The sequence below is a fragment of the Nannospalax galili genome, unplaced genomic scaffold, assembly GCF_000622305.1.
Source record: "Nannospalax galili isolate Female #2095 unplaced genomic scaffold, S.galili_v1.0 scaffold1437, whole genome shotgun sequence".
In the NCBI taxonomy this organism is placed as follows: domain Eukaryota; kingdom Metazoa; phylum Chordata; class Mammalia; order Rodentia; family Spalacidae; genus Nannospalax; species Nannospalax galili.
Genome location: NW_008341050.1, coordinates 2,842,412 through 2,852,900, shown reverse-complemented (window position 1 = coordinate 2,852,900; position 10,489 = coordinate 2,842,412). Strand labels below are relative to the sequence as shown.

Genomic DNA, 10,489 nt, shown 5'->3' with positions numbered 1-10,489 from the left:
TCCTCCTGTTCCTTATCCCTCTCCTTCTCCTCTCTGTCTTCTCCCGCCTACTCCTCTCCCACTCAAAAGCATTCTTTGGTGGGTGAGTTTCCATCTCTCCTCATCCCTCCTTTTATGTATATGTGTGTGTGTGTGTGTGTGTGTGTGTGTGCATGTGCGTGTGCATGGGCTCTTGAGCATGCACCTGTGTGTTTTGTATTTGCACCTGTGTGCCTGTGTGTTTCCCACAGAAGGGAGGTGGGGCTGTGTCTGCTAGGTACAATCTTTGGCTTTCTCCCTCCTAGGCACCTAGATCTGAGGTCAGTGCAAAAGAGGGGTCCCCTCAAGAGAGTGGGGCCCCAGAAATCTTGCTGAGGAGGAGAGGAACAAGTTAGTAATATTGGAAAGCCCAGCTGGAAAGTGTTGCTTTGGAACTCTCTGGGGAAAAGGAACAGAGGGAGAGCCTGGGGTAGGAGCTGAGTGACAGATATCTGAGTCCTGTAGAACCAAGAACAAGGGCAGCCTCCACATAGAGGGCCACATGGCTGTGTCCTCACCCTTTGGTGGAGCGTAGAGTAGCCAGAACTGGATAGCCCTCAGAGAATCCGTTTGCAGAATCTGACAAAGGAGCTCCAGAATCTGTGTTCAGGAGGACAGGTTGGGGTCAGGGAGAGCCCCCCGGCACACTCCTGCTAGGAGTGCAGGCAAATGTGGGTTCAGGGAATGCCAGGGCTCCTCCCTCTGACATGGGCTCCCTGGGCCACATGCTTGGCTAAACTGGTCCCCACGAAGGCACTCCATGGGACTTTGCACTGGGGTGGGGGCCGCTTTTTCTTACAATAGGCCTAAGAGGGAGAGGCTTATGCTCTGCTCTGGACAGGTAGAGCGTGAGGCCTTGAGAGAATAAGGCATTGAGCAGGAACTTTAGGGCAGAATCAAGCCTTGGATATCAGATAGATAGACCCCTTATCCCTGTAGTCTCCTTGGGCTGGTTGGACTCCAGGGCCCTCACTGGGACAACAAAATCAGAGGTGGCTAATCACCTCCTCAGAGACGCACCAAGTACTGCATGCTGGGATCTTTTGGATGATGAGGCCTCAGGGTACCCCACAGGACTCCCTACCCCAGAGTTCCAAGAGCCTGGAGATGTTAGCCAGGAAGTGGGGGACTTGTAGCCAGCCTGCTGGCCAGAGTGGGCTGCTTCTGCCTGGTGCCTAGTAAAGGACTCCATCCAGTGGAGTAGCCTGGACTCTTGGCTCCTAGCTGCCTCCTCAGCCTGTGGCTTCCCCAGCCTCCTCCAGTCAAGTAGTGGCAGGAAATGGTCCATCTCTGTCCAGGCTAAGCTCTGGGGGCTTCCTAGGCCAGGTTGCAGGTGGCGGCTGTAGCTATGGAGGGCTGGAGTGGGGACCTGCTGTAGGAGGTAGAGCCCCAGGAGTCCTAGGAAAGTGGAGTTCCCACAGAACTTGCCAGTCAGCCTTCCCAAGGACCTGGAGGGGTCTATCAGAACCTGGCGGGTCTGTCTAGTCCTTGGCAGAGTAGGAACTGGGCTGAACTTCTCCCCCAGGCCTATGCCTGCTTGATGCCCACCATACGCAACCCCCCAGCACCCACCTCCAGTGGTGACCCACCCTGAGCTGCCCCTGAATCCTTCCCCATTCTCGCCATCCTCCTTACCTGCCCTGCGCCCCCTCCTCCCCAGGGGACCTGAGAACCTAACTCCAGGTGTGGTGAGGCTGCCCTGTGGTAGAGAAAGTACTGATTCTAGCCTAGCCAGATTGGTCCTTCTCTGGGGAAGCCACAGACCACCACCCGACAGAGACTCATCCTCCTCATCTATGGGTCGGGGATCCTGGGATCTGTCTGTTCCATCCATTTTGCTGGGCTCAAAGGCACTACCCTCCCAAAGGAAAGTCGGAACATAGGCTCTATAACCTTCCCTGGGGGATATGTGGAGTATTTTCACCGGGATCTTCAATGCCTTACCTAGTCCACTGTCAAGCCTTGATGGGAAAAGGAGCTTGGGAGGCCGAAGCCTTTCAAAGGCCAGGCCCGGACCAGCCTTACAGGTTATGGATTGAGCATATACTGGGCAGGTCCTTTTCAGTTCCTGAATGGCTTCCTCAAGGATTACAGATGCTGTTGCTGGGATGGTCCTTCCATGGTAGTACACACATACTCCCGATTTGGCCAGATCATGGCACATGACCCACTGGGGAGAGGACTTACATAGAGGGGAACCAGGCCAACACAGGCTCCCTAGAAGCAGAGGAGCTGGGAGCCCAGGATGACTTCTGGGGCAAGGTCTTTCTGATCTTACAGTCTCAGGGAGGCGATGTCCCTGGAGAGGCCACGTCTAAGACAGTCTGGAAGGATGACTGGGAGGCCTGGGAATCTGGAGGCAAGGACTACTATAGCCTCTGCCCCCAGAGAAAGGCTTACCAGCAGCTCCTGGTCCTGCATCAGGGAGGTTTGGCCTCCTCCATCTCTGCCAGAAGGGTGGCCCCGCTGGCTCTGGAGGCTGCGCCGGTTGAGGGCTTGACTGGATGCAGGGATGAGCCTACCAGTCTCAGCTGAGTACTTGGCTCCCTGCTCCCTCAGAGGAGGCTCCTCTTTCTGCTGGGACAAAAAGTAGCCAGAGATTCTGGGAGCCAGTGAGAGGAAAGGGAGAAAGCAGAGGCGAACAGATGAAGAGGCTGGGTCACATGGGGTGCCACCTCCCCCAAATCTCAGCATTATAATGTTGCCAGGGACCACAAATGCCATGGAGCCATCTCTACCCTGTCCCAGGCCCCCTCTTCATTGGTCCTGACTCCCCCTTGCACCCAAACTCAGTACCCAGAGGTTGAATGCAGGTGCCCCTTGTGGGTCCTCCTTGGAGGGTCCTCCATGTGGCCCCCTCCTGGCACATCAGGGGTATGAGAGCAGCATCCAGTGCCAAGGCTCCATTGTCCATCCCAGTTCCTAGCTCAGCTGCCCGTGTCTGAAGTCTGTCCCCTACAACTTGACATTCTTTCTTTCTGTGTGTGTGTGTGTGTGTGTGTGTGTGTATGCGTGTACAACCTCACATGACACTCTCAAGTGTAGTCCACCTTTAAAAAAAAAAAAAACAACAAGGTCTCTTACTAGTGTGGAACTTAGCTGTACCTGTTTGTCTCTCTAGCACTGTGATTATAAGTGTACACTACGAGTTGGAGAGCTAGCTCAGTGGATAAGATCACTGACTCTTCTTACAGAGCACCCACATGGTTGTTAACAACCTTCTGTAACTCCAGTTCCAGGGGATCTGATGTCTTTTTCTGGCCTCCATTGGTACTGCACACATATGGTGCATTTACAGTCATACACATTGAAATAATTAATAATAATAAGTGTATGCCACCATTCCAGACTTTTTAAAGTAGGTTCTAAGAATCAAATTCAGGTCCTTATGCTTGCAAGGCAAGCACTTTACTGAATGAGCTATTTTCCCAGCTCTTGACATCCTTTGTTTGCCCTAGGCACAAGGCCTAGGGCCTCCTGCCTTTAAAATTCCAACTAAAGCTTAGAGTATCTCTCTTCACATTTTTTCCCCAAGAACCTGCTGTGTAAAGCAGGCTGGCCTCAAACTTGCAGTGATCCTCTTGCCTCTGTATCCTGAATGCTGGGATTGTAGGTATACACCACTATACCTGGTTTTCTCCCCATTTTAAAGATAAGAAACTGAGACTTGGACAGCTTAGCTGAGTCACCCTCATTATCACAGTGATCAACAGCAAACAGGAACTAGAAGCCAGGGCCCTAACTCTCCACACTGGTTACTTAAAACATACCCTATTGCAAAAGACTTAAGTCTGTCTGAAGATCACCTTGTAAACTGCCTTTACCACTCTATCACTGAATAGCACCTGTGAAATCACTCCCACTCTGTTTGAAAACCTCCAGCCATCTTCCACTCCTGATAAGGCTGGATGCTAACCTACATTGGGAAGTTATAAGTAAACTCTGCCTCCCTATGACCAAAGGCAGTCTTTTCTCACCTTCCCATCACTACCCACTTCCTCATAAGCACATCTGGGAACCCTTCTTGGATTTCTCTGCTAGGTGTGTTTTTGTCCTTTGACTTTCTTTTTTAAAAAATATTTTATTTACTTTGTTTTTACTTTTTATGTGTATGAATATATTGCTTGCATGTGTATAAGTGCACCCGTGTTGTGCAATGCCCATGGAGGTCAGAAGAAGGCATCGGATCCCCCGGCACTGGAGTTACAGACAGTTGTTAGCTGCCATGTGGGTGCTGGGAATTGAACCTGGGTCCTTTACAAGAGCAGCAGTGCTCTTAACCACTGAGCAATCTCTGCAGCCCCTTGACTTTCACTGTTACCTTATGATTGTCCCCTCCTCCCATTGCTAGCAGCAGAGCTTTGAAGGAACTTACAAAGGGGGTCAGCCTACTTACTTTCTTTCCAGACTCATTCCTTTGATCTGTACCCACCTCGTTGGTCTTCACTTCATTCTCATTAGTGAAGATAGCCACTCGGGCAGCCAGATCCCTCAACTTCTTCTTCCAGGTGTCTGAGAGGACAGGATAAGATTCTGAGGCCCTGCCTGCCATCCCTGTGGTATGAGGGTTTGGATAGAAGGGAAAGGGTCTAGGCAGAAGAACACCCCCCCCCCTGCTTTTTAAGCCTTTCTGTCCCAGGGGGAGAAGGGTGGGAAGTTGCTAATGTTGGCAGTCTGCTTAAGTCCTCTCAGGGAGATGCTGGAGGTCAATAGGCTACTTGTATCTAGATGTGATCTGTTTGATTTGGCTGTACCTTCCTTTTTAGGAAACTGGAACCAGAGCTGAGATTTGAAAAGATGCTGTGCCTGTTATTAAGACATTGAGCCACTCTCTTGACAGTTGGTATAAAGCTCTCAAACCCTTCTGCTCTGCACTGGCTGCCGCCCCTTTGCTGGAATCTCTACCATACCCCACCCTCTCGACTCTCCCATACCCCAGGAGTAGAGAGGCAGCGCTTGACCCTGAAAGCAGCGCAGGTGGTGCTCCTGATACACTGGTGCCTGAGTGTACGTGTCACTAAATATTACAAGTGGCACTCTTGTCTGTAGCTAAGTCACATGACTATGGCCCAAACTGGCCTGACTTCTGTTTTTCATTACTCCTCAAAGACCTCAAATCCAAGCAGGGGCACTTTTTGAGGGCTGTGACCTGGGGATAAGATAGATAGTGATATATAGATGAGGCTGCCCTAGAAAATGAGGGGAAAGGGGAACCCTAACCGAAAAGCAGTGGTCCTATCCTTCTCAGACCCTACCCATCCAAGCCCTTTGGGAGATGTGTAAGTCCCCAGGTAGAAGAGTGTGACCCAAGTACCCACCAGAAGAAGAAAGCTGGGGGTTCCGATTGGACTTTGGGTCCCCAATGGGGGTAGAGATGGTGGGTATCCCCATCAGACAGTATGTGGACTGAGGCAAGGTCGCCAGGGAGAACTCGTCTCTGATCACACAGACACGCTTCCCGGTAACATCTGCAGAGAAGGTGAGATCTGTGGGCTGGGGGACCAGTGTCGACCCCAAGAGCTTCAGGAGTTGAAAAGAGGTAGTAAGGGGCAGGGAGAGGTCTAGTTGTTCCTCTCCCAGTAACCAGAAGCCCATGTGGTCAGAGCCAACAACCTAGACCAGCAGCCACCTTTCCCATAGGGCACTGAGAACAAACAGGATCTGCTAAGGGTCACCAGAAAGTTGGGCAGAGGCAAGACAGAACCAAGGCTTCTTGGAACCCTTGTTCTAAGATTCTTCTGGCTTTCTGCGACAGGTCAATGGATTGCAGGTGGCTTAAATATGAAGACAGTGGAAACTGGAGTCAGCTCAGTTGACGAAGTGCTTGCCTTGTCCACAGGAGAACCTGAATCCAATGCCTAGAACTCACATTTTAAAAGGTAGGGTGGGGAGTTGGGAAGATGGCTTAGTAGGTAAGAGCAATTGCCATGAAAGTGTGAGGATCTGAATTTGAATCCTCAGGACCCAGGTAAAAGCCAGACATGTAGTGATAACACCTGTAATCCCAATGGGAGATGGGAGGTGGAGACAGGAGAGTCTTCTGAAAGCTCTCAGACCAGCTAGCCTGTCATATACAGTGAAAAAACAAAGACCCTGTCTCAAACGTGGAGGAAGGCAAGGATTGCCTCCTGAGGTTGTCCTCTGACCTCCACATACATCAATGTACACACACATACACTCACACATATATACATATATATGTACACACACACACACACACACACACACACACACACACACACACACACACACAGAGCCACCCAGCACTAGGTAAGTGGAGATAGGAGGCTCCCTAGGGCTCACTGGGCAGCCAGCCTAGTCAAATGGGTGAGTTAATGGTCAAAGGGAGAGCCTGTCTCAGATAAAGCAAGGAAGATGGCGCCTGAGAAGTTGTCAGGCAAACTGTCAACCAAAGCTGACTTCTGGGGGGCTGAGAGATGGCTCAGCAGTTAAGAGCACTGGCTCTTGCAGAGGACCTGAGTTCAGTTCCCAGCGCCCACATGATGGCTAACCAAGTGTAACTCCAGTTCCAGGGAATCTGATGCCCTCATCTGGCTTCAACAGGCATTGTACGCATGTGGTACACCTACATGCATGCAGGCAAAACACTCATACACATAAAATTAAAATAAATAAATTTTTAAAAGGTTGTCCTCTGGCCTTTACACATACAGCCTTGCACCTGCACATACATGAACACACACATACCCCATTAGGACATTAGAATGGGAACTAGAACTTCTCTGTCAGCCTGGAGGGGGTGGAGGACAGTTTGCACATGAGGACCCTTCCTGCCCTGGACAATCATATATCATCACTGAGTCCAGCAGTGAGGAACAGCATCATTAGGCCTTTGTGTAACTGCTACTTCCTTCAGGAAGTGGCTTCTTTGGCCCCTGGATCTTCACTCTTCTGGCTCCTCCTGGCTCCCTGGCCTCTCTTCATCTTCTCTAATGATATCTAGTCTTCTCAGCCTCTTAATCCTGGGGTCTCAGAACCCAGCCCCCAAAGCTCTACTCTTTTGTGTCTCCACAATACACCTAGGTACTCTACCTAAAGCACTGCTTTCCTCAAATGGCTCTCACAGGGGGGCCCTCCCCAACCTGTTCCAGCTGCTCCTCCTCTAAAATTCCAACTGTTGTCTGGAATTTTGCACCTTCTATTTCTCCCACCTCAGCTCCTCCCCACCTGTATCCCTTCCCTCAATGGTCCTTAACAGCTTATTGGTCTTGGTGAACTGAAGTTCACTACTTGCTCCAACTGTGAACCTGAGACCCTGTGGAGTGGTTTTAATGTCTTGCTGTTCTACACAGCACCGCAGTCAGGGGTCACATCCTAGGGTTTTCCTATCTGTACCTCTAAACTACAGCTATGGACTCTCACTGCTTGATGGTTCAGTCTCCAAAAGACAGAGGCCAACTATCTCCCATTGTCACTTCTGTGCTATCACACTCCCAATGCCTCCCTGCTTGACTCAGTGGAGTGGTTGTTTGTTTGACTTTTTGAGACAGGATTTCACTGTGTAGCACAGGCTGACCTGGAACTCTTAGGTAGACCAGGTTGGCCTTGAACTTGGGCAATCCTCCTGCCTCTGCCTTCCAAGTCCTGGGACTATAGGAATGTACCACTATACCAGACTAAGGTGGCTTAAGGTAATACCTATGGCCTGCAAGGCCCACCTAATCCAACCCTGCAGCTTCTCTGATGCTATCTCTTTTCTTTGCTTTCTTACTCTGCCCCAGACACCCAAGAGCTCCTGGGCTATATGTCCAGCAGAGCCAGGACCTTTGCATCCCCCCACCTTCTGCAGGACATTCTTATCCTTGATACCTTCATGGTTTCTCCCTTACTTCCTTTACTTCTTTGCTCAATATTATATAATTGACCAGGTCTCTCATGGCCACCTTATGAAAATAACTGGACTTCCTAACTGGATGACAGTGGCAACTGTCTGCTTTGATCACTGTCATGTCCTCACAGACTAAAAGAGTCATCTGGTAGCTCATACGCTATAAGTGTTGGGGATGGATGGATGGGTGGGTGGCTGAAAGGATGAGGCAGCTTGAGTCAGAGGTCAGAGCACAGCTCTTGAGTGGGGCATCTATCCCTTTTTCTGATTTAGAAAGTGGGAAACTCAGACAGGGAGGGAGATCCTATAGAGAACTGGTGATCTGCCTTTGGACCCTTTTTCTGATTTAGAGAGTGGAAAACTCAGACAGGGAGGGAGATCCTTTAGAGAACTTGTGATCTGCCTTTGGACCCTTTTTCTGATTTAGAGAGTGGAAAACTCAGACAGGGAGGGAGATCCTTTAGAGAACTTGTGATCTGCCTTTGGACCCTTTTTCTGATTTAGAGACTGGGAAACTCAGACAGGGAGGGAGATCCTTTAGAGAACTTGTGATCTGCCTTTGGACCCCGTGCTTTCCTTCCCCAGTTTAGTCTTGGTTTGGCCACTGGACTGCCTTGGGCTCCTGGCCAGGCCCCATGCTCCCTGGACTCTACTTGGAGGCTGGCTAAAGCACATGTCTCTTTCCCAGATTTCAAGACCAATTAGCAATACCAACCTCTACGGGGCCCCTGTAGGCAGACCCTGCCCACTTGGCCCTACCTGGGATGTGGGTCACAAGCTGGGGTTGGGGGTGGTGCCGAGAGAAGAAGGAATGGTGGCTGAGACGGCCAAAGCGGTAGACTCTGGGCGTTTGAGGCTTAGAGATCTTCAACTCCTCTTGGACCAGCTCGAAATCCACAATGCCTGGGACTACAGGCTCCTTTTGGGCCCCAACATCCCTGTGGCTCCTAGGCTGATGCTCCAGCTTCTTCTCAGGCTCAGGCTCTGCCTTTGAACTGAAGGAGAAGGTTAAAGAGAGGTGAATGGTGCCTCCTCTAACTCATGTGCCTACCAGGTCCCGGGGCTCAGTGCTTATCACCAAGCCCAGTCCCAGAGGCCAAAATCTGCCTTCCTCACACCTTGGCACCCCCCATCCCATGACACCCAAAATTTCATTCCCAGAGTCCTTTCCCAGTGGTGCCATCCGGTCCCAGCAAGCCTCTGTCTTCCTAAGATACCTTGGCAGGGAGCTGGGGTCCATCTGCCAGAGTGCAAATGGAACCTCCCAGGTGCCCCGTTTTCTCCCTGAAACCAGATCTAAAATCAGAAAGAGAAGCCTCAGACCCACCTAGTCACCACACCTCTAGGAAGCTCCAAAGATCCCTTATATACATCCCTCAGGAACAGAAGGCTGGCCCCAGGAGGGGCCTCTCCCCAAGCCAAACTTCTGGCAGCCCTAAGAACCAGCTGCAGGCTATTACCCTCCCCTCTACCTTTGGGGCCATTCTTATCCCAGACTCAGCCCCCAGGGGTCAGAACCAGAGCCAAGGTTAGTGCAAGCCCAGCAAGTCATATTCCCCACAGGGTCCCTCCCTCCCAGGAGACTCGGAACTGACAACAAAACTACAGGGAGGGAAGTGTCGAGTTCTAGCTCTTTTGCTGGGCTTGGCTGGAGACTGTCTCAGGTTCCCAATACCCACCCAGTCCTGGGGATCTGAGGACACTGTGGTCTCTGCCCCTGAAGAAAGAGGTGGAAGTCAATCCAGATCCAAAGGTAGCCCAGGAGGGCCTGGTCTACCACCTGCCTAATGGCTGTCTGCACTTCCTTCTGCTGGCCCTGGCTGGAGGGAGGCCCCTTGGAGGAGTAGAGGTGGGTGCTAAGCAAGGCTTGCCTCCCCTGATTCCTGGGAGGACTTTGCTGGGCAGGCCCCAGAGGTTCTTGTGCCATTCTCTTTTTGCCTCTAGGCAACCTGTGTCTTAAAGAAAGAAAGTAGAAGGTTAACAGCCTTCTCCACTCCCAACTAACAGGAAGTAACTGGAAACCGATCACCTGCGCTCCTGCCCTGCCTCCTGCCCATGTCTTATCCCAGAAACCTGTGCTAACTCAACCATCCAGGCCCTGGCAAATGACAGCTCAAGGTGAGGAAGGGCTGCTGCCTTCCTGGAACTTGAACCTCAGTTTACCGAGTCCCCCCAAGACCGCCTTTGCCCTCCTTCCATCTTCCTTGTCACGTGGGTGTTTAGGCCCCCACCTTGCTAGTGGATGCTCAGCCAACTGGGTTTTCACCTCCGTAGCCATTGTAGGTTCCAACAGGATAAAGACTAAAACACCTAACACCAGTGTTCACGATGCTTTGGCAGGAGTAGAAACTGGAACAATTAGGGAGTAAAGGGGACAATTTTTGTTAAATTGAACACTTGTACATCGTATCTCCCAGCAGTTTCTCTCCCAGACATAAGAGAAATTCTTGCAGATGTGCAACAGGGCTTATCTATGAGAACAGTGCTATTCACATTGTCCAAAATATAAATAAATAAACAAATAAATAAATAAACTCGGTGACATCTCAGATGTCTAATGGCAGAATCCATGAGTGAGCTGGGTTACGTTCAGACCACAGGGCTTTTAGATTGTTGTGAGAA

At 50.8% G+C, this 10,489-nt stretch overlaps 1 protein-coding gene across 1 annotated transcript in view; it reads right to left on the bottom strand.

The window, feature by feature from the left end:
• Tbata (thymus, brain and testes associated) overlaps nt 1-10,145 on the bottom strand; it is a 13,528-nt gene extending 3,383 nt beyond the window's left edge. The window contains exons 1-7 of the mRNA XM_017799027.1: nt 10,099-10,145; nt 9,195-9,302; nt 8,627-8,862; nt 5,337-5,486; nt 4,451-4,530; nt 2,419-2,595; nt 537-618 (exon numbers count right to left, since the gene is read on the bottom strand). Of these exons, the coding sequence (XP_017654516.1) occupies nt 537-618; nt 2,419-2,595; nt 4,451-4,530; nt 5,337-5,486; nt 8,627-8,862; nt 9,195-9,302; nt 10,099-10,145 (880 nt within the window). The remainder of the gene's footprint in view (nt 1-536; nt 619-2,418; nt 2,596-4,450; nt 4,531-5,336; nt 5,487-8,626; nt 8,863-9,194; nt 9,303-10,098) is intronic.
• Nucleotides 10,146-10,489: the final 344 nt, after the last annotated feature.